General features: G+C 42.4%; 1 protein-coding gene across 1 annotated transcript; it reads left to right on the forward strand.

The window, feature by feature from the left end:
- The first annotated feature begins 3,206 nt into the window (after positions 1–3,206).
- On the forward strand, positions 3,207–24,227 carry iyd (iodotyrosine deiodinase). Its single transcript, XM_072267108.1, has 5 exons — positions 3,207–3,283; positions 14,001–14,183; positions 17,138–17,297; positions 20,618–20,771; positions 23,169–24,227. The coding sequence occupies exons 2-5, from the start codon at positions 14,045–14,047 to the stop codon at positions 23,349–23,351; spliced, it is 636 nt and encodes a 211-aa protein (XP_072123209.1). The 5' UTR covers positions 3,207–3,283; positions 14,001–14,044; the 3' UTR covers positions 23,352–24,227.
- Positions 24,228–25,020: the final 793 nt, after the last annotated feature.

A 25,020-nucleotide genomic window follows, 5' to 3' on the forward strand; every position in this document is an offset into this window, starting at 1 on the left:
GGTTAGCGTGACACTATTACAGTTCGGGGTGTCACAGTTCAGAGATCAATTCCGACACTGTAAGGAGTTTCTACGGCCCTCCTGATGAACAAGGAGGTTTCCTCCCATATTCCAAAGACATACCAGTTAATACATTAACTGGTCTTTGTAAATTGCCCTATGATTAGGCTAGGGTTAAATAGGTGGGTTGCAGGGAAGTGTGGCTCATTGGGCTAGAAAGGCCTGTTCTTCAATGTATCTTTAAATGAATAAATTATTCCTCCACATTTAACCCTGTATTCTGTCTTAAAATTTGACCTTTCAGAATGAATTTCTTCACACTTTTCTGGATTGAACTCTATCTTTCACTTTAAGCCCAGCTGTGCATGCTGTCAATTTCCTGTTACAACCTACAACATCCCTATACACTATCCACAATTTCACCAACCTTTGTGCCATCCTTAAACTTACTAACCCACCCTTCCACTTCCTCATCCATGTCATTTATAAAGATCACAAAAAACATAAGTCCCAGAACAGATCCACATGGAACACCATTGGTCACTGACCTCCAGGCAGAATACTCTCCATCTACTACCAATGGGAAAGAAGTAACCAAAGAAGAATATGGTAAACTATGTGCACAGAGAACTAAAATTACTTGATCTTAAAATTATGGACAACATGGTCCATCTAAGTGTAAGCACAGAAATAACATACTTGTGAGTTGATAATACAGCAATACAGAACAGTAAGTGGATAGTGAGATAATTGGAGGTCATGAGTGTCTTCTTGTCTGCACTTTGGATTTAGGTACCCAATTTCAATCTTTACAGTAATCTCCCTCCAAGGAAAGATAAATTGGTGAGTCAGATTTTGGCCTTAAATGGGTAGAAGCAACTCATTGCCTCCTTTAAGTAACTTGGAGCATGTGTGAAGATCTGTCAAATCTTATATTATGGATACAAAGGCAGTTAAATATTTGTGGAAACTAGTCATATGCTCCCTAGTGTGTCTTTTGTTATTGACTGATCTCTGAAATTTGGTCAGTTTACCCTTATACTTTATTTTCTGTTGGTGCCACTGCTGGTAGTGTCACAGTTGGCATGGTGCCCTTAAAGACTGATGTTATGGGTTCACACAAAGAAAAATTGTGAATTTAAAAATGCATCAAAGAGTCTGGAACTGCAGGTATAACAGCACAAATAACCACAAAGGTGGAATAATCTCAAACTCAAAATACATTGAGTTTTCTACCTTTTAGATGCAAAGACAATGGATTGTTCACTAGCTCTAAAAATTGTTTGCAAATGAACAAATTATTCCATGGAATTATACGTTTACAGTGGGAACACAAGTGACGAGATCTGTAAACATCTGTGTTGACAGAAGGTAGTTAATGTCATTATTCCAAAACTTTATGAAGACATCACCCATACACTCACAACATCCTTTCTCTACATGATTATGAAGGATGTCTCTGAGGATACACAAGCACTCCCAAATATTGTTGATACAGTAAATATGGTTATGGCCATGTTTGATGTACTAAGTGGATAAGTAGGCAATTGAGGAGCTCCTTTGATCACATTCTGGGATTGGAGACACGGTCCTATTTATCTCTTTCACAGTGGTGTAAATTTCACAATGTCTAATGCCTGGTTTCAGTGGTGCTTAGAAAAAATAGATGTCATAGTTCCCTCTCAGTGTAGTCATTGCTGGTGTGTCAACATAATTCCAGTACTCACCCTGTTGTCATTACCCTGAGCCGAGGTATATGAGAATGCCTCATTTTCTTTGCTACATGCTTGTCCTGTCAGTTTCCAAAGCATATCTCTAAAGCAGCGGTCCCCAACCACCGGGCCGCAAAGCATGTGCTACCGGGCCGTGAGGAGACGCTATGAGTCTGCAGCATCTTTCCTCATTCCCTGTTATGCGCTGTTGAACTTGATCATAGGGTTGCCAACTGTCCCGTATTTGCCGGGACATCCCATATATTGGGCTAAATTGGTCTGTCCCATATGGGACGGCCCTTGTCCCGTATTTCCCCCGCTAAGGTACAGCATTCCTATGAAACCTTTTGTGCTGAAATGGCATGAAGCGAAGAAGCAATTACCATTAATTTATATGGGAAATTTTTTTGAGCTTTCCCAGACCCAAAAAAACCTAACAAATCATATTAAATAACACACAAAACCTAAAATAACACAAACATATAGTAAAAGCAGGAATGATATGATAAATACATAGCCTATATAAAGTAGAAATAATGTACAGTATAGTCGGGAAGATGAAGGCAAAACCGATTTGTGGGGGAAAAAAATCGGCACGTACACACATGCGCCCGCGCAGGGCTTCATGGTCATGGTAGTCTTACCTGGGGTAAAGTGTCCCAGGATTTGAGTGCTACTTTTGTCCCTTAATGGGAGTGAGAAAGTTGGCAGCCCTAACTGTAAAAGACATGTGGAGGTCAATTTAACCCTACTAGAACACCCCCGGGTCGGCCGGTCCGCAAGAATATTGTCAATATTAAACCGGTCCACGGCGCAAAAAAGGTTGGGGGCCCCTGCTCTAAGGTGACTGGTGGGCAGGTAGCCTGCTTCCTTCACAAAAAAACGGTATTTGTTTATGCAGCTGTCCTTGTAGCTTTGAAACCAGTTACAGCATGTAAGTGACAAGTAGTTTGAAGACTAGTTCTTGCTTGTATTTATTAAATTAATGGTTACTATAACTGTATACCCTCTAACTACATTTTGCGTCATCCTAACATCCTTCAACGCTTACACATGATGTCCGCATCACATTGCAAATGCCTCGGAATTGAATATCAAACTTCTTTGGGAGTTCAGAACGGATGAGCAAGAAACATCATATCATTTGTGGCCAAAAGTACCTAGAAAATAACAGGTGAATATTAACTTGAACGGTATATCCCATTTTATAAAATACTTTTTATGTATTATGGCCCTTTAAGAGATTCTGGCTGATGGATTCCATAAGCTAGTTTCTGATTGGTTGAAAGTACGCTTTGTTATCAGTACCTGCTTAAATGGTGTTGCGACAGAGCTGGGCAAAGTTTCAGTGATTCGTTGAGATCCTGGCAGTAAGTTGTTCACAATGTCTCTCTTTTTTCCCCTGACTCCTATCATTATTGCAGTGATTTGCGTTTGTGTTGTTGCCTGGCGGTGGAATAAGGGGGAAACAAAAATAGAAAGAAACATTGATAGTGAAGTGAGAACCAGTTCCACCCGCTGGGGAGCCGAAGACCTGCAAAATGAGAGGGAGCCCAGCACGGAAGAGAACGGTAAGATAGAGGAATGTTTGAGTGCCAATTTTATCTAGTACATGCTACAATCGATCTTTTGAGGAGGTGGAACATTAAAAACAGTGATTTGTTTTATTTTAATTGATGCAGCCTTCAGCAGCTTTTTGGCAAAATGGATTTCTAAGTCCCCCAGTTGTTTGAAGATGCACTTTCTGATTACATCACTAAATAGATTAGCCCAACTTTGTTAATGAGCCTCACCACAGCAGAATAGTATTCCTATATCTATACTATTAACTCTTTTGATAACCTTAAACGTATAAACTAGCCGACCTCTTAATCCTCCATATTCATGGCAATTTGAGCTTTTACTTTTGTACCATATAAAACTTATAATTTAACTCCTTTAGCTTGGTATCATTCATATAAATTTTAAGTGCCGCTTCCAGTGGGGGAAAGCTGTATTGCTCAGAACAAAAAAATAGTACTTCAAATCAAGTCTAACTTACTGTAAATCACTTTGTTAAAACACCATTACCTCTTTCCAGCAAAGTGTTAGGACTAAAATCCAGGTAATAGTTCATAGCCAGTTTTACATTTTACTAAGTTTCACTCAAATGCCTTTTGTGGAATGAGAGGAGGTGATTATAAAAATACCTGGTGCTTTAAAGCTATTTTATCTATTCCATTAACCTGCATGGGACTTTCCCTGTACCTGAGTGCACTGTCTTAAGTGCTTCTGTTGGTTGACTTTATAAATATGGAATTCTCCTTTGGGGCTCTTGGCTGAAAAATCATGAACACAACTTGTTAACAGTAAAGTCTAAAGCTGGCCTGTTATAGAGTATAATAATATTGTGCCCATTTTGGGGTGATTTAGCATCCACTGGGGAATTTAACAACTAATCTTCAGGTTAGAATTATTTTTGTCTTGGCACTTTTTTTCACTGGTAGACTTGTTAGAACTGTCTACAGTGATAGTAAGTGCTGTTCTAACTGCTGATACCTGAGAGAACCTGGACACCAGTAGGGTGAAATCTATAATGTGGACTTTAACATTATGTTATATTACAAAGCTGAGTAATTGAAAATCTCAGTCTTCACACATCTTTCGCAAAGAGTATTAGAGTGAGCCATGACACTGGAAAGTGAAGCATTTTCTGCCTCCTTGTCTCTGCAAGAGGTTTGCTCTAAAGATCTGGCATTGTTTAATGTTTCAAAATTTTAAAAAAAGACTTAATTGCATGGTGTTCCAGTCTTGTTGCTTGAGGAGTAACTACTGTACAGCCAGGCAGTAACAGCCTTGGCTTAAGACAGTATCTTTAATATAGTAAACTACAGAAGGACTTTATAGGAGTCTTACTGAATTTAACTATTTAATATGAATTAATCTAATAAAAGAACTGTGGTGGAGTTGGTGAACATGGAAGGAAATAAATTACAGGACTACAGGAAAATAAAAGGAGAAAATGGGATTGGTGAAATTACTTTGCTGGGGGCTGGAAGGCTTTCTTTCTGTGGTAGTAATAAGTGAATTTTAACTAATCCTTGAACAGAAAAACTCTTCGAATTAATTTTCCGTTTTGGATTTATTGTTCATATCTCTTAGAACTTAATCACCCCATACTAGTAAAACCATCCTTTCCACGTATATCCTTTGATAATCTTAAAGATTTATGTTGGGCTGCCACTATATCACCTTGTGCAGTGCCCCTCCCCTTATATTTATATCTCTTTGTTCTGATATGATGCCAACTTCTAAATGTTAATACATATTTAGAATACCTCAGTATGTTTCTTTATGGTTTGTGAAAATGAATAAATAAAACTAATACCTGGTCTTCTAGTGCATAGTTGATAGAATGGTTGCCTTTTATATGTTGAATTTGTAGCAAAAAATTAAGCCATCCAGAACATCTAGTCTACGACAATATAGACAATAGGTGCAGGAGTAGGCCATTCGGCCCTTCGAGCCTGCACCGCCATTCACTGTGATCATGGCTGATCATCCACCATCAGTATCCAGTTCCTGCCTTATCCCCATAATCTTTGATTCCGCTATCTTTAAGAGCTCCAGCCATCTCTTTCTTGAAAACATTCAGAGACTTGGCCTCCACTGCCTTCTGGGGCAGAGCATTCCACATATCCACCACTCCCTGGGTATGTGTTCAATCAGATCCCCTCTCATCCTTCTAAATTCCAGTGTCTACAAGCCCAGTTGCTCCAATCTTTCGACATATGACAGTCCCGCCATCCTGGGAATTAACCTTGTGAACCTACGCTGCACTCCCTCAATAGCAAGAATGTCCTTCCTCAAATTTGGAGACCAAAACTGCACACAATACTCCAGGTGTGGTCTCACCAGGGCCCTGTACAGCTGCAGAAGGACCTCTTTGCTCCTATACTCAACTCCCCTTGTTATGAAGGCCAGCATGCCATTAGCTTTCTTCACTGCCTGCTGTACCTGCATGCTAACTTTCAGTGACTGATGAACAAGGACACCTAGATCTCGTTGTACTTCCCCTTTTCCTAACTTGACTCCGTTTAGATAATAATTTGCCTTCCTGTTCTTACCACCAAAGTGGATAACCTCACATTTATCCACATTAAACTGCATCTGCCATGCATCCGCCCACTCACCCAGCTTGTCCACCCTGCATTCTCATAACATCCTCCTCACATTTCACACTGCCACCCAGCTTTGTATCATCTGCAAATTTGCTAATATTACTTTTAATCCCTTCATCTAAATCATTAGTGTATATTGTAAACAGCTGCGGTCCCAGCACTGAACCCTGCGGTACCCCACTGGTCACTGCCTGCCATTCCGAAAGGGACCCGTTAATTGCTACTCTTTGTTTCCTGTCAGCCAGCCAATTTTCAATCTATGTCAGTACTCTGCCCCCAATACCATGTGCCCTAATTTTGCCCACTAATCTCCTAATTGGGACTTTATCACAGGCTTTCTGAAAGTCCAGGTACAGTACATCCACTGGCTCTCCCTTGTCCATTTTCATAGTTACATCCTCAAAAAATTCCAGAAGATTAGTCAAGCGCGATTTCCCCATCATAAATCCATGCTGACTTGCACCTATCCTGTTACTGCCATCCAAGTGTGTCGTAATTTCATCTTTTATAATTATTCATATCTCCTCTCATTCTCAACATTTAATTCCATCTTCCCATTCCTTTCAGTAAGTTTATCTATGCTATTCACCTCAAATACTGAATGTGGTAAGAAGCTGCACAGTTCAATCATTCTGTATCAAGTTCTAGTCTCACAAATGTATTTTAATATATGCTTCACTGCTCTCAAGTGGTTTCTTCCACTAAGTTACATTTTGAAGGACTCTTTGCTTGGTTTCTCAAAGTTGACTTTATCACATAGTTTGGACTTGAGGAGAGAGCTCCCTGCCACAAACTCACCATTGTTCAATGTGGAGAGCACTCTGTCTGTCGAGCCATTGTCCTTAAAAATTGCAATGGACACCTAACTCCTGGAGTGCAAAATACTTGATTTTTCTGGGAAAGATGAGCAGTAACCAGAACTCAGCTGTTTTGTATCAGTAGAGATTTCTGTAGCATCTTAGTCACAGAATGATACAGGTGTCCCCCGCTTTTCAAATGTTCGCTTTACGAAACCTCGCTGTTACGAAAGACCTACATTAGTTACCTGTTTTCGCTAACAGAAGGTGTTTTCACTGTTACGAAAAAAGGCAGCGTGCGAAAAAAGGCAGCGCGTGCCCCGAGCAGCGAAGCTCCTCCCCCGGAACTGCATTCTAGCCGGCGTTGCTTAAACACGTGCCTGTGAGCAGCCGTTAGCAAGATGAGTTCTAAGGTATCGGAAAAGCCTAAAAGAGCTTGTAAGGGTGTTACACTTAGCGTAAAACTAGACATAATTAAGCGTTTTGATTGTGGTGCACGAAGTAAGGACAAAGTGAACTTGGCTTGTGGAAGTTGACGAAGATGATGTTGAAGAGGTTTTGGCATCCCATGACCAAGAACTGATAAATGACAAGCTGTTGCAATTGGAAGAGGAAAGGATAACATTCGAAACCGAATGCAGTAGCGAACGGACCGAAAGTGAAGTCGTCCAGGAACTGAACGTGAAGCAACTGCATGAGATTTTCGCTGCAATGTTTGCAGAAAAGTACGACTTTAATTTTGAAAGGGTACGTAGGTTTAGGGCACATTTGCAAGATGGTTTGAGTGCTTACAAAGAACTGTATGATAGAAAAATGCGTGAGGCTAAGCAGTCAAGCATACTGTCGTTATTCAAGCTTTCCACATCAGCCACAGCAGACGACGAACCTTGACCTTCAACATCGAGGCAGTCAGACATTGAAGAAGATGACCTGCCTGCCCTGATGGAAACAGACGATGATGAGATGACACCCCAGTATCCCACCACCCCAACCCCCGGGCTGCGGACCGATACATTGCCGTGAAGAATGCAGTGGTGCAGTGGTAGCCGGGACACACCCAGCACATCTTTAAGAAAAAATCCGAAATAAACAAGCTAAGTAATTAGATGTGCTGGGTGCGTCCCGGCTACCACTGTACCACTGCATTCTTCGTGGATCGGTATCGGTCGGCGGCCCGGAGGTTGGGGACCACTGCACCACCCCAACCTCCAATGACTCAGCCTAACACACCATCTTCAGTGTGCTCGGCGCTGTCTTCCCGATTCTCGTGATACTACACTGTACATACATTATTTCTACTTTATATAGGCTGTGTATTGTTATGTGTTATTTGGTATGATTTGGCAGCTTCATAGCTTAAAGATTACTGGAGAGAGTGTTTCTGCCGAGAGCGTTTGCGCCGTGTTTCTGCCGAGAGCACTTGCATGAGATTTTCGCTATGGACAACAGTGTGACAATGATTGTAGAAGAGTATTTCTACTTTATATAGGCTGTGTATTTATCATATCATTCCTGCTTTTTCTATATGTTACTGTTATTTTAGGTTTTATGTGTTATTTGGCATGGTTTGGTAGGTTATTTTTTGGGTCTGCGAACTCACAAATTTTTCTCATATAAATAAATGGAAATTGCTTCTTCACTTTACGACATTCCGGCTTATGAACCATTTCACAGGAACGCTGTACCTTCGGATGGCGGGGGTACAGTTTAGAAGGCAATTCATTCCATTGTGTTGAATTTTAATTAGACCTATCCAATTAATCCCAGTCCCCACAGACCAACTTGTTGTTTAGTGTTATACTAAACTCCCGTGTTGAATTTATTATTGATCCACCTTCCATCATCTTTTCAGACAAAGCATTTCATTGCTTGGGGGAACAAAATGTTAATCTCCCTTCTCACCTACCCTAAGATCAGGTGAATTGATTATTGACACTTTTGTTGGCTGGAATCACTGCTGGTGATTCTCTTTATTTCCTTTATTAGCATCAAAGGCCATAAATGGGTGAACCATATACCCTCTGCTTCTACAAGATATTTGCAGTTGACCTGTTACAATGCTATTATTACTACTATGAAGATCCCATCTTCACTCCCAAACTCTACCAGCCTTACACCTGCCTCCCTTTATCTTAGGATCAGCTACAGACCTGCTGAGCTAACAGATTCAGGCCTGCAAATTGTATTGATATACCCATCTGCTTCCTTTCAAAAAGCTACAAAATGTGGTGGATACGGTCTAGTTGATCTCAGGAAAAATCCTCTCTGCCATTGAGCACATCTACAAAGAGCGCTGCTGCAACAAAGCAGCATTCATCATTAAGGACCCCAACCATCCAGGCCGCGCTCTCTTCTTGCTGCTACCATCAGGAAGGAGGTACAGGACTCTTGGGTCCCACACCACCAGGTTCAGGGACCGTTATTACCCTTCAACCATCAGGTTCCTGAACCAGTGTGGGCAACCTCACTCACCACAACAGTGAACTGATCACTGAACACAATCTATGGGCGCACTTTCAAGGGTTCTGCAACTCAAGTTATTATTTATTTTGCGTTTGTATTTGCAGAGTTTGTCTTTTGCACATTGGTTGCTTGTCAGGATTTGTATGTACGTTTTCATCGATACTATTGTGTTTCTTTGATCTGCCGTGAATTGTGCAAGAAAATGAAACTCGGTAGTATTTGATATACAGTATACATGGATAATAAATTTGTTTGAATTTATAACTTGAAATGTTGTCTGAAACTGCAGTTGGGTTTCCTTCCATTGACCAATAGGAAGAACTAATCCCATTATCCCTTCTTTTCCAAGTTTTTGACACCTTCCAGCACGATGATGAATTAACTCCAGAACTTAAAATGGTGTTGTAAATATGAAATTTGGTGGATTCTGGAGTTGTGAGAGGAAAATTAGGAAGTGAAATAGTAGAATGCTGATGTTGAAAGATCACCTTCAGCTTTGCGATTCCTCTTTGGTCATGATGTTTGGCTGCTTGGTCACATAAGGTGCTGCACTTCCCTAACTTCTTTCCTCAAATTGTCCACTGGATAAACTGTAGCAGTTTTCTGTCATCCTCTTAAGTAATGACCTACCCAGATCAACACAATAAGCTCACTGGACCATTCACCTCCATCTTGATGTCCATTTTACCACAACCCAGGGCAGCTTTGTGCTGTCACATGCAGGATGATCAACGTGGGTTTTGTTATAGGGACACAAAAGATTCTGCAGTTGATGGAAATCTTGAGCACCACACTCAAAATGCTGGAGGAGCTCTGCAAGTCAGGCAGCACCTATGGAGAGGAATAAACAATTAATGATTTGGGCTGAGACCCTTCATCAGAACTTATTATCTAGTACTGTGCAGTTCTGTAACTTGAAAGAACTTTGCAATAATCTGGGGACCTTGGCCAGTAATGGGTGCTACATTATTTGCCATATGCATGCAGATGATGAGACCCTGCTTATTTTTGTACATCAAAAGTGTGGTATCAATTGTTAAATATGAAATCCTAATAATCCCCTCCCTTCCCCCCCCCCCCCCAATCAAAGTGATTGAAAAAGTTGCAAGCACACTTCCTCATGCCTGGAAACTGAAATGATGCTAGTTTCATGACAGTTGCTACTTTCACTTAATTTCCTGCTTTCTGGATCTCAAAAGATGGGAGTTTTTCTAATTAGAGTAACCAGTGATTTTGAAGCAAGTATGACATGGGCCAAAACGTTATACTTTACTTTATTGTCGCCAAACAATTGATACTAGAATGTACAATCATCACAGCGTTATTTGATTCTGCATTTCCCGCTCCCTGGATTACAAATATGAAATATTAAAAATGGTTAAAAATTAGTAAATATTAAAAATTTAAATTTTAAATCATAAATAGAAAATAGAACAATGGGAAGTAAGGTAGTACAAAAAAGCCGAGAGGCAGGTCCGGATATTTGGAGGGTACAGCCCAGATCCGGCTCAGGATCCGTTCAGCAGTCTTGTCACAGTTGGAAAGAAGCTGTTCCCAAATCTGGCCATACGAGTCTTCAAGCTCCTGAGCCTTCTCCCGGAGGGAAGAGGGACGAAAAGTGTGTTGGCTGGGTGGGACATGTCCTTGATTATCCTGGCAGCACTGCTCTGACAGCCTGCGGTGTAAATTGAGTCCAAGGATGGAAGATTGGGTTGTGTGATGTGCTGCGCCGTGTTCATGATCTTCTGCAGCTTCTTTCGGTCTTAGACAGGACAACTTCCATACCAGCTTGTGATGCACCCTAGAAGAATGCTTTCTACGGTGCTTCTATAAAAATTAGTGAGGGTTTTAGGGGACAGGTCAAATTTCTTTAGTCTTCTCAGGAAGTAAAGGCGCTGATGGGCCTTGGCAGTGAACTCTGCTTGGTTGGACCAAGTCAGGTCATTTGTGATATTGACCCCGAGGAACTTAAAGCTTTTGACCTGTTCCACTTGTGCACCACTGATGTAAATTGGGTCGTGCGGTCCGCTACTCCTTCTGAAGTCAACAACCAATTCCTTCGTCTTGCTGACTTTGAGGGATAGGTTATTGTCTTCGCACCATGCCACCAGGTTCTTAATTTCCTGTCTGTACTCAAACTCATCATTACCTGAGATACGGCCTACAATTGTTGTGTCATCAGCAAACTTATATATTGAGTTTGATGGAAACTTGGCTACACAATCATGGGTGTACAGTAAGTACAGCAGGGGGCTGAGTACACAGCCTTGTGGGGCACCGGTGCTCAGAGTGATTGTAGAGGAGAGCTTGTCCCCTATTTTTACAGCCTGGGTCCTGTCTGTGAGGAAGTTGAAGATCCAGCTGCAGATCTGAGTGCTAAGGCCCAGATTCTGGAGCTTGGGAATCGGTTTATTTGGAATGATAGTATTAAAGGCAGAGCTGTAGTCAATGAAAAGGAGCCTTACGTATGCATCTTTATTCTCCAGGTGTTCTAAGGAGGAATGTAGGGCCAGAGAGATGGCATCTGCCATTGACCTGTTGCTCCGGTAGGCGAATTGCAAAGTGTCGAGGTTGACCTGTAGGCTGTGGTTGATGTGTGCCATAACCAATCTGTTGAAGCACTTCATAGCAATTGATGTCAGAGCCACAGGTCGATAGTCATTCAGGCATGCCACCTTGCTCTTCTTCGGCACTGGGATTATCGTTGCCTTCTTAAAACACGAGGGGATCTTAGACTGAAGCAAGGAGCAGTTGAAGATGTCAGCAAACACTCCAGCTAGCTTGCTTGCACAGGCCTGGAGAACCCATCCTGGGACGCCATCTAGGCCCGTCGCCTTCCTTGGATTTATCTTCAGGAAGGCCCTTCTAACGTCCTTGGTGATGATGAATCTCGATGCCACCAGGTCTGGTTCATTTGGAGGGAGCGGGACGCTCCTCTTCTGTTCGAATCTTGCGTAGGATACGTTAAGTTCGTCAGGAAGAGAAGCGCCACAGTTATTAATATTCCCAGCCTTTTCTTTGTGCCCAGTGATCTCATTTAGACCCTGCCATAGTCTACTGGCATCCCTCTGGCTAGCCTGGGCTTTCAACTTGGCTCGATATTGCCTCTTGGCGCCCTTAATGGCTTTCCGGAGTTCACGCCTGGATTCAGTGTAGCGACTGATATCCCCGAACCTAGAGGCCGCAGCTCTAGCCTTCAAAAGGGACTTGACCTCATAATTCATCCAAGGTTTCCGGTTAGGGAATACCTGGATCGTCTTGCGAGACACACAGTTCTCCATGCATTTCCAAATAAAGTCCATGACAGCTGAGGCATACTGATCAAGGTTAGCTGCCGAGTCCTTGAATACTAACCAGTTCACCAATCCAAAGCAGTCACAGAGGACCTCATCCGTTTCTTCTGTGCAACGTGACACTACTTTTGACACCGTGACCTCCCGCTTCAGTTTCTGTTTGTAAGCCGGGAGGAGGAGTACGGCCTGATGGTCCGATTTTCCGAAGTGAGGTCGTGGGATGGAACGGTAGGCATCCTTGACTGCTGTGTAGCAGTGGTCAAGTATATTCGGGCCTCTAGTGGGGCAGGAGACATATTGGTATAACTTTGGCAGCGCCTTTCTGAGGTTGGCCTGGATAAAGCCCCCGGCTGTAATGAGCAAAGCCTCCGGATACCTGGTCTCAAGTTCACTGATGTTGGCATACAGTATGCTCAAAGCACACTCCACGTCCACCTGGGGGGGGGGGGGGGGGGATGTAGACTGCTGTTAGTATGACCGAGGTGAATTCCCGTGGCAGATAGTAGGGACGACACTTCACCAACAGGTGCTCCAGGTCCGGGCTGCAGGAGCTTGTCAGTGCCACTGTGTCCAAGCACCACGCAGCGTTGATCAGTAGGCAGACACCACCTCCCCTCGTCTTGCCCGAAGACACCGTGCGGTCCATCCGATGGATTGAAAATCCCTCCGGTCGGATGGCATAGTCGGGGGGGGGGGTGGCAGGGGAGAGCCAGGTCTCGGTGAAACAGAATACACAGCAGTTCTGCATCTCCCTGCAGTAGATGAGTCTCCCTTTAAAATCATCCACCTTGTTCTCTATGGCTTGCACATTAGCTAGTAGGATGGTGGGCATAGGGACCCTGAAGCCCCTCATCTTCAATCTGACCAGCAGCCCAGCTCTTTTCCTACGCTTCCTCAGTAAGTAGTGCATCTTTCCAGGTTTCCATTGATGCAGTGTGTTGTTGTCAGCTCTTTGATGTTGGCGGGTCGCGTCGTCGTGCGCTCCAGGTCGGGCCGAGTAACGGGGGAGGCTCCACTGCCACTTCCAGCTGCCGGGGGCCCACGCTGTTGATTGGGTCGGGCCCCGAAGCCGACACTTAATCCCGGATGGCCGGGCTCCTAGCTGAAACAAGTCCGTAAACTGAATCACAGTTGCGGAGGTCTCCGCTCCAGCCGAGCCTCGGGCTCGATTTCCAAGGTCGGCAGCGGAGGCCTCACTTCCGGCAGCTGTGGATGGCCACCAACGGGGCTTTATGGTGGTTGCTCCGGGGAAGCGTCTGGGGCACCTTGAGGTCTCCGCCGTCACTTCTGTGTGGTTGTCTGCTCCGGAGAGGTGCTGGTCGGAATGGGCCGTGTCTCCAAGCGCTCCAGCACGGTAGCAGACTGAAGGTCTCCGAGAATGTGGTGGGCCTCGCTGGTCGGGTCCAGGTGCGGTCCAGAGTGTATAACTTACTTAGTGTATAATCCTCAGAGTGTTTTAAACATGTGTGATTTTTGTTTAGGTGCCGTTGTCCAAATAAATGCTTAATTCAATGTGTTTCTGTTTAACCTACTAAGCAGTCCTTTGTTCTTGTGTTCTTTACATTCCAACTGAAGAATGGCTTGAAACTGATGTTGTAATACAACATATTCCATATTCTATGAAGCGTTATCCAGAGAAGGAAATGATCTGGCGAGCCAATGAGTTTTACCAACGGATGAATGAGAGGAGGAGTGTTCGCTTCTTCAGCAAGGAAATGGTACCAAGGGAGGTGATTGAGAGCATCATCCGGACAGCAGGTAGCAACCAAGCCATTTTACTTTCATCTCTGAAAGGAGCAGAAAAGTTGACAGAATTGATGTTGATGGGAATTCTTTGATCAAGTTTCAATCCCCCTAACAGAGTTATTGCTTCGGGTAAAGACCATTCCTTAGAACTGAGGGAGGGCTGGGGAAAGCTGAATGCAGAGTAAAGTAGAGGGGTGAGATGAGGTGGAAGGCACGATCACTTTTCTGCAGAAGATAGTAAAAATGCAGAGCAGATGAAAATGCCAAAAACTGCACTAAAAGCTAGGCCGTACCAATTGAGAGAGTAGTAGAATTAATGTTTTGGGCATGGATCATTCATGAGAACTAAGAAAAAAAAGGATGGAGGAAGTGGTTGAAAAACTTAGGGAAATTGGGAGGGTAGGAGGGACATTAAGGAAAGATTTGTGATAAGGTATAATTTTAAAAAAGTAAATGTGGAAGGAAACAAAAACCCAGAGTAGCTCAAAAAGCAGAATGATTATTTTAAATTATCCAAAGAATTAGGAATGAATGTTAGAAATCTGTTACAAATGATGCTGCTTGTTTGTCATTTCTGAACTCATTGTTGAGTATGGAAGATTATAATGTGTCTTGTTAGAGGATAAGTTATTGTTCCATGGCTAATGTTGAGTTTCAGTGAATTAAATGTAATACTGAGGACAGAGAACTCAATGTGGGAAGCAGAATAGAAATTAAACTGACAAATGACCGAAAGCTTGATGACACAGAAAAATTCTGAAAAGTATTTAGCATCTTCAGTAAAGCAAAAACTGCATCATGACCTCCCAAGTTCTCTTTCTAGCTTTCAGGGTAGCAGATAATATTAACATCTCTTCCTCCTCTCTCGTGATAACACTGTCCATTCCTTTTTAGGCCAGCTGATCATTTCTTGAACTGTCTGTTACAGGACTCTTCGAATAGCATGTCTTCCTTCTCCTGTTTTTAAATCCGATGCCATTTCCTGAATCTGAGCCCATCTTTCCCAGTGTTCTATGTCTTCCATCAGATTTTTGCCTTTACCATGGTATCAAAATGGTTTAACTCAAAGGTATAAATTGCATCCCATGAGATTGTGATTATCATACCACCACCCCGAATATCATTCTCTTCAATCTGCTTCAGCAATCTTTGTCACTTTTATCCCTCAAGTGAGCTTAAAACAGGTATCCATTCCATCACATGGCCATTTATTTCCATTGTGTCACACTATGCCTTGCTTTGGCTTATGACTGCTTATTCTGTTCTGTCAGCAGAGAATTATCTATCCTATTCCTGCTAGTGTGGAGTCCTCATCTGTGCCTTTGGTACTGTGAGATAGAACTAACCCATTAAACCTCTGACCAACCTCTCATCTTTCACCTTCCACAGGCTTAAGCTTGCATTCTTTCTTCTGCCTATTTTCAGACTCTCATCCAATATTCTTGTATTTGATTACCTGCTGCAATTCTGGTTAAGTTTATTTTTTAGAGTGTCCGTTCTTTTCATGGTTCTGCATGGTTTCTATGTCTGTAATGTCTTGTCCCACTAAAGCCCTTCAGGATCTCTGCACTCCTCCCACTTCTAACTCATTCCATACTTCCAGTTTTGATTATTCCATGATTGGTGGCTTCACCATCATCTGCTAAAAGCATAACCTCCAGAATTTACTCCCTTAAGTCTCTAAGCAATCTCCTAAAAGTTACCTCTTGAATATAATAGTCATCTGTCCTAATATGCTATCATTTGGCTCATTGTCATATTCTGAATGGTATTAAAGACACTATATATATTTTTTGTAATTGCCATAAGTGTGAAGCAAATACATAAACCGAGCTTCCACTAAAATAGTGCTAACGACAGGCTAGCAGCTCTACCAAATCACCTGTAGGCAGACCTTTGGGTCTAGTCCACCCCCACAGTCTCAGGTTTGAAATCTGAACCAAGAATGGAATGGAGAGTTCTCTTAACAGAGTAGATCATAGTTCATTTGGGGAACAAACTCATTGGACGTGAAAAGTATCAGTTAAGTTTTCGTTTTACAGATGCCAAGATCTTTGAATATCTGTGCAATTATTAATCCAATTTGAGATCAAACCAAACATTTAAGAACAAACAAAGCAGGACAAACACACTGTTCAGAATGGTTCAGAGCAATGTTTGATAAATATAATATTTGAGCACTCTCATATAGACTTTACACAGAACAGAAGTACTCCAGGGAACGTTATTTTTAAAGAGGTTCTTGAGTAGGATGCTGAGTGCTTCAAAAATATTCACATGCCCAGAACTGCAGACTAGAAAGGAAATTTAAAAGAAACCCATTTTAAATCGGGGGGGGGGGGGTGTTTGTAAACTAGAACTATTTGTGGGGGTTGGTTGAAATTATGAGTTAAGGAGCCAGGGAATCAGTCTCGAGCTATGGGAAAGGTGGCAACACCACCAATGGTAATATTCTTCCCAATAATAACAACTATTTTGTATTTACGTAGCAAGTTTCACATTATTAAAAACACTGTATAGAATTTTTTGAGTCGCCAGTAGAGTGATGCAAAACTGCAAACTGAGTTTCTGATTATAAAATAGTGCTAGGAATAGGCACGTAGCTGCATCAAATCACCAGATGACACTGATTTACTTCTGGCACCTCAAAGAAAACATTATGATGTAGCAATTCATGGGTTAAAGGGTCAGGTTATAGGACAGAGGCCATTTTGTTACAGTGTGTTATGATGTAGTGAAAGGGTGGTGAAAGCAGATTCTGCAGTAACGGGGAAGGAGATTCAAAAATTAAAAATCAAAACTTTTCCAGGTTGTGGTGTAAAAGGGAAAACATTAGCTGTACTTGAATAGGTCAAAGACATGGCTGGGGACAGTTGACCTACTTTCTGTTTTTATATGCCATGACTTAGTCCACAGACATAAACAGTAGCCTAGTACTGTGGACCCATTTTCCTGTTTCCTTAAAGGGACTGCTCCAAGTGGAGCTCACACAGAGCCCTGGACATTCGTAGTCATACAAGACCAGGAAATGAAACATCAAATACGAAAAATAATTGAGGAAGAGGAGGAAATTAACTATCGGAAGAGAATGGGAAAGAATTGGGTTGCTGACGTACAGAAATTGAGGTAAATTTAATCAAAGTGTGAGTTAAATTGAAATATTGCAGATGCTGAACATCCAAAATAGAAGAGTAAATGATGGGTAATCTTCTTCAAGGTGGAAAGCATCTTTAGGGAAAGTTAATGTTTAAGCGCAGAATGATGAGATACTCAAGTATTGATATAAGATTTCATCTGATCTTAGCCTTTAACTGTTAGCTGACTTTGAAGTGCCAGTTAAAGGGAAGAAAAGGCAAAATGCTTACATTTGTATTTGTTTTACTATTTCAGGTGCCCAATTTTCACTGCATCAGTGAACTCCTTCAAACTGTAGTTATTTACATCTGCAATGTAAGGAAAATGACGCCTAATTTATGTACACTCAGTGGCCACTTTATACTTGTTCACCTCATTAACACAAGTATCCAATCAGCCAATCATATGGCAGCAACTCTTTGCGTAAAAGCAAGAAGACATGGTCAGAAGTTCAGTTGTTCAGACCAAACATCAGAAAGGGGAAGAAATATGATCTAAATAACTTTGACTGTGAAATGATTGTTGGTGCTGGATGAGCATCTCAGAAACTGCTGATCCCCTGGGACTTCCATGCACAACAGTCTCTAGAGTTTATAGGTTCCTTCCTCCAAATCATTACTAGAAATTGTAAATAGCTGCATTCCTAGCACTGATGTCCATGATACTCAACCTAAAGATGGCACTTTCATTGCAACTCACTGTTTCCTGATAATTAAACAATCCAATGTCTTGTTAATTCATTTATAAACATTTCTGTAGTGTGGCTGCTGTTTGGAGGCCAAAACATCTTTCTCTTGCTATTTAAAAAAAAAAAAAAAAAATTCCACATCTTCCAAGCCTCCTTTATCTCTCAGAACTACTTACTTCATCTCTTATTAGTAGAATATCTTGTTAGGTACCCCGTAACTGGGTTGCCAAACCAGCAGAAATGGATCACTCAGTTGGAGTCTGGATTACTAGAACTAAGAAAGTTTTATTAAAGAAACAAGCAACACAGTACTCTAATCAAAAGGATAATAAATGCAACAGTTCAGCAATGATAAACATACATGTACACAGAATTAAGATAACAGGATCAATCAAGCTCTATCGTTGTCTAGGGGTAAATGACCAGTTTCAAAGTGACACAAAGTTCAGTTCAATTTAGTTCAGTTCAATTCGCAGTAATCGCTGCCGTGGGAGATGGACAGTGTGGGGGGGAAGGAGAGAGAGAGCAAAACGAATGAATATTCAAACAGCTTCCACACAGACCTTCGCAGTCAGCTTTCGGGCGAGTCCTTTGTGATGTCATCTGAAGTCACCAACCGTAACCTCTCCGTTTCCAGATACGATCGTTTCTCTGCGGTGAACCTGGCACCCAGGCAAGGGTGGACACACACCAGGTTCCCGCCGATCGTGCCTTTCCACCCTGTGCGTCTATGGCTTGTCCCGCGATCAGCCGTCCAAAACTTCCCACCAACTTGTGGGAGACGCACCGCTTCCAGGGTCTCGTTACCTCGGGGTGTCGTGTGTCTTGCCTTAGCGAACCTGTCCCTTTTTATCCCCCTGCTGGGGTATTGCCTGTCCATCACTTCAAACAGTTCAGGGTTCAAAGGGGGGAGCCGACTTGACAGCTCTCCTTCCGTTACTCTCTCCTGTCCCTTCATTAACATCTCCAAATGCTGCTCCATTGTTTTCCTTATCTTTCTTTCTCCTGAAGACAGGTGGCAGACCAACTGCCGATCCCACTGGTGCCAGCCCAGGCCAGCTAACATCTTAATTTATGTGTATTCTCGTCACAATCTCATTTTAGCTTTTCCTCCCTGCCTGGTTCTTCACAGTCAAATGTCCGAGAGTATTGAGTTCCTGCTTTAATCTTCGTGTAATCATATCTCCATAATGCTATCAGATCATGTCTGTTTATTCTTGTGCTGTTAGTTCATTGATTCTGTTTCAGGTACTATGTTCTTATTTTGTTGTTTTACTGTCATTCCTTACATAATTATCTCCTTGTTTAGCTCTATTGTTGTTCTATTTGCTTTGCATGTATCTTCCACCTTTTGTCTTTTGTGTGTATATTTCCCTTACCTTTTGTGTCTAATTCCCTATTGAGGTACACAGTCTTCCAAAATACCAGCAAACCTCCTCAAGGATATAACTCAGTTCTGCCAGAAAGTAGCCCATCCAGCTTCTATATATTGCACCTTCCCCAGATTTGGAATCTAAATGCCCTTGATCTAAAGTGCACCTCTCAGGAGAAATATAACCATATAACAATTACAGCACGGAAACAGGCCATCTCGACTCTTCTAGTCCATGCCGAACTCTTACCCTATCCTAGTCCCACTGATGTGCACTCAGCCCATAACTCTCCATTCCTTTTCTGTCCATATATCTATCCAATTTAACTTTAAACGACAACATAGAACCTGCCTCAACCACTTCTACTGGAAGCTAATTCCACACATCTACCACTCTGAGTAAAGAAGTTCCCCCTCATGTTACCCCTAAACTTTTGTCCTCTAATTCTCAACCCATGTCCTCGTGTTTGAATCTTCCCCACTGTCAATGGAAAAAGTCTAACCACGTCAACTCTATCAATCCCCCTCATAATTTTAAACACCTCTATCAAGTCCCCCCTCAACCTTCTACGCTCTGAAGAATAAAGACCCAACTTGTTCAACCTTTCTCTGTAACTTAGGAGATGAAACCCAGGCAACATTTTAGTAAACCTCCTCTCTCAATTTTATTGACATCTTTCCTATAATTCGGTGACCAGAACTGCACAATACTCCAGATTTGGCCTTACCAATGCCTTATACAAATTCAACATTACATCCCAACTCCTATACTCAATGCTCTGATTAATAAAGGCCAGCAAACCAAAAGCTTTCTTCACCACCCTATCCACATGAGCTTCCATCTTCAGGGAACTATGCACCTGAAATATTATTGGAATAATCCTGGAGAGCTGCCCGACTGCAATGTGTTCTGTAAATCATGTGTATTATAGACCACACCAGTTGTTTAGCTACTGTACCTGTATATTCAGGTTTTTAGCTGGGGCATCAATCAGGGAAGTTGCTTACCTGTGGTATTGGTGCTACCATTTCAGCAGGGCATCACTTGCTTTTCTAAATTTCTATCCGTTAAAATAAATGTAAACCCAAATTTGAATGCTGGAGCCGACTTGATAGACTGAACAGCCTAATTCTGCTCCTATGTCTTATAATTTAATGGTTTAAACCATGGCTTGTGTTCATTGTATCATAAATCCTGCAAAGGATACTAAAAAACTATTTTAAATACATTATTACTGTTTTCTGTTGTAGTACAAACTGGATTAAAGAGTACCTGGATACTGCACCTTATCTTATATTAATATTTAAGCAAACATATGGAATCCTACCCACTGGCAGGAGGACTCATTATTACAATGAGATTAGTGTTTCAATTTCCTGTGGAATTCTTCTAGCAGCTCTGCAGGTAATCAAACTTCTACTATTTAGAAGAAACCCTAATTTTATTTTTTTGATCCCAAATTCAAAGTTGATGATGAACATTGTCCAAACTGCTGCATAAGGTAAGAGTAGCTGGTGCAATCACAAAACTACAAATAGCCATTAACTAATCTTCAGTTCTTCATTTCAGTGCATCTGATATCAGAAAACCTCAGCTTAACTTCGCATCTCAAAGACTTCAGATTTTCAGTCAGTTCCACCTCAAAACTATACTGTAATAGCAACAACGGGAATTCTGCAGATGCTGGAAACTCAAGCAACACACGTTTCTGCATACCTCGACACGGTTTTATCCCCCCTTGTTCAATCCCTTCCTACTTATGTTCGTGACACTTCTCACGCTCTTAAACTTTTCGATGATTTTAAGTTCCCTGGCCCCCACCGCTTTATTTTCACCATGGATGTCCAGTCCCTATATACTTCCATCCCCCATCAGGAAGGTCTCAAAGCTCTCCGCTTCTTTTTGGAATCCAGACCCAATCAGTTCCCCTCTACCACCACTCTGCTCCGTCTAGCGGAATTAGTCCTTACTCTTAATAATTCCTCCTTTGGCTGCTCCCACTTCCTCCAAACTAAAGGTGTAGCCATGGGTACCCATATCGGTTCTAGCTATGCCTGCCTTTTTGTTGGCTTTGTGGAACAATCTATGTTCCGTGCCTATTCTGGTATCTGTCCCCCACTTTTCCTTCGACGACTGCATTGGCGCTGCTTCCTGCATGCATGCTGAGCTCATTGACTTTATTAACTTTGCCTCCAACTTTCACCCTGCCCTCAAGTTTACCTGGTCCATTTCCGACACCTCCCTCCCCTTTCTAGATTTTTCTGTCTCTATCTCTGGAGACAGCTTATCCACTGATGTCTACTATAAGCCTACTGACTCTCACAGCTATCTGGACTATTCCACTTCCCACCCTATCTCTTGCAAAAATGCCATCCCCTTCTCGCAATTCCTCCGTCTCCACTGCATCTGTTCTCAGGATTATGCTTTTCATTCCAGGACGAGGGAGATGTCCTCCTTTTATAAAGAAAGGGCTTCCCTTCCTCCACCATCAACTCTGCTCTCAAACGCAACTCCCCCATTTCACGCACATCTGCTCTCACTCCATCCTCCCGCCGCCCCACTAACAATAGAGTTCCCCTGGTCCTCACCTACCACCCCACCAGCCTCTGGGTCCAACATATTATTCTCCGCAGCTTCCGCCACCTCCAACGGGATCCCACCACTAAGCACATCTTTCCCTCCCCCCCCCGCCCCCCACTTTCTGCAGGGATCGCTCCCTATGTGACTCCCTTGTCCATTCATCCCCCCCATCCCTCCCCACTGATCTCCCTCCTGGCACTTATCCTTGTAAGCGGAACAAGTGCTACACATGCCCTTACACTTCCTCCCTCACCACCATTCAGGGCCCCAAACAGTCCTTCCAGGTGAGGCGACACTTCACCTGTGAGTCGGCTGGGGTGATATACTGCATCCGGTGCTCCCAATGTGGCCTTCTATATATTGGCGAGACCCGACGCAGACTGGGAGACCGCTTTGCTGAACACCTACGCTCTGTTCGCCAGAGAAAGCAGGATCTCCCAGTGGCCACACATTTTAATTCCACGTCCCATTCCCATTCTGACATGTCCATCCACGGCCTCCTCTACTGTAAAGATGAAGCCACACTCAGGTTGGAGGAACAACATCTTATATTCCGTCTAGGTAGCCTTCAACCTGATGGCATGAACATCGACTTCTCTAACTTCCGCTAGTGCCCCACCTCCCCCTCGTACCCCATCTGTTACTTATTTTTATACACACATTCTTTCTCTTACTCTCCTTTTTCTCCCTCTGTCCCTCTGACTATACCCCTTGCCCATCCTCTGTTCCCCCCCACCCCTGTCTTTCTCCCCGAATCTCCTGTCCCATGATCCTCTCATATCCTCTTTGCCAATCACCTGTCCAGCTCTTGGCTCCATCCCTCCCCCTCCCACTTTCAAATCTCTTACTAACTCTTCCTTCAGTTAGTCCTGACGAAGGGTCTCGGCCTGAAACGTCGACTGAAACTCTTCCAATAGATGCTGCCTGGCCTGCTGCGTTTACCAGCAACTTTGATGTGTGTTACTGTAATAGCAACTCCTATTTTATACTCCAGTATTTGGAATGGGAATTACTCTGAATTTAAAGCATCACATCAGGGAGGAACCATACAGAACAACATCATATCATTAATATCAGTTTGTTGTCAGTGAAATTGCATCAAATATAGCAGAGTGAATCCTACTAAACAAAGTACAGAATTGATCTTAAACTCCATGATAATGATGGAAAATTCATGTTGAAATTTTAAAGATGCATTTGTTTTACTGTCTCCCCATCCAGAATGCTGGTCTAGCGACAGTCACTTCGACTCCTCTGAACTGTGGTCCTCGTGTACGTGAAATCCTTGGACGCCCAGCGAATGAAAAGCTGCTGCTACTGCTACCAGTAGGCTACCCAGCCAAAGACGCCACTGTGCCAGACTTAAAGCGCAAGTCATTGGATGAGATTATGGTGTTTGTGTAACTTTTTGAAATAACTCAATATCTGCAGATTGTTTCTCACAGTTCTTCAATGATGATCCTGCAGGGAGCGCTCATGGAGTGAGGTCACTTCTGGCTTCGCTCCATTCCCATTATCTTTTTTTTAACCTATGATCTCCCTTATCTAACCAATTTTTACCCACACCAGAAGATTTATTTTATTTTACTGATGTTTTTCTTAAATTGCAACTCTGGAATTTAAAGAAATGAGTACAAGATCCAAAGCCAAAGATGGGAAAGATTCTGACGGGAACGGAGGAAAAAGAAAAGGTGACTCTAAACAAATGGAGCTACCCTATGATGCTATGATGAAGTTTCTAGAGGAAAAGTTCGATGAACAATGTCAGAATCTATCTGAAAGTTTATCTGATAAATTTGAACAGCAACGTCAAAGTCTTAATGAAGATTTAAAATCAATCACGGAAACTCTGAAATCCCTGGATTGTGAAGTTCAAAAACATGGAAGTAAAATCTCTGAACTGGATATTAAATCTCAGAAGACGGATTCAAAAGTCGAGAACTTAGAGCAGAATTTAGCTTCAACTGTTAAACAACTGCAACATTTTAAATCCAAAGTCATCAATCTTGAAAATCGATCAAGAAGACAGAACTTGCGTATAATTGGTCTACCTGAGGATGCTGAGGATGGAGACCCTTCAATATTCTTGCTCAACTTTTAAAGGATACGTTCAACTGAGTTTTTCCCAATGAGCCTCCATTACTTGACTGCGCCCATCGTATATGATGGCCAAAGTCAGCATTGGCTGAATCCAAACCGAGACCAATTATTCAAAAACGCAAACACGAGGAATTCTGCAGATGCTGGTAATTCAAGCAACACACATCAAAGTTGCTGGTGAACGCAGCAGGCCAGGCAGCATCTCTAGGAGGAGGTACAGTTGACGTTTCAGGCCGAGACCCTTCATCAGGACTAACTGAAGAAAGAGCTAGTAGTACCCTCTTACTAGCTCTTTCTTCAGTTAGTCCTGACGAAGCGTCTTGGCCTAAAACGTCGACTGTACCTCTTCCTAGAGATGCTGTCTGGCCTGCTGCGTTCACCGGCAACTTTGATGTGTTGCGAGACCAATTATTCTTCGTTTCCATTACGTTAATGTTAAAGAACAGCTTCTCCAGACTGCTCGTCAGCATGGGATGATCAATTATCGTCAGCATTCCTTCAGGATAGTTCAAGATTATAGTCCTGAAGTGATGAAAGAGCTACTGACTTTTGAACCTCTGATGTTGGAATGTTATCAAAAAAATCTCAAACCGGCATTATTGTACCCTGCATGCCTAAGAATTTTTCTTCCTGATGGACCTCGTCGTGTCTTCCATTCCATAACCGCCGCTCGAAGCTTTTTGGATGATAATTACCCATCTGATACGGACACTGCCCTTTAATTAATGTTCTGTGCTCTCAGTATCAGCTTTTTTTCCTGTGTTTTTTAAAAAAAAAATAAACCTTCTACTACCGTATGATGAATGTTTTTTATAAGCTCAAGATTTTTGTTTTGTGCTTAGTACTATAGTTATTACTTTACAACTTATATAAAATAGTTATTTCTCGCGAATAACGTTACTTTCTCTTAGTTAATTTTCCCTTTTTGATTTCCGATATTATTACTAACGATTTGATCTGACGATCATTTTCA

This window comes from Mobula birostris, chromosome 8 (genome assembly GCF_030028105.1).
Source record: "Mobula birostris isolate sMobBir1 chromosome 8, sMobBir1.hap1, whole genome shotgun sequence".
In the NCBI taxonomy this organism is placed as follows: domain Eukaryota; kingdom Metazoa; phylum Chordata; class Chondrichthyes; order Myliobatiformes; family Myliobatidae; genus Mobula; species Mobula birostris.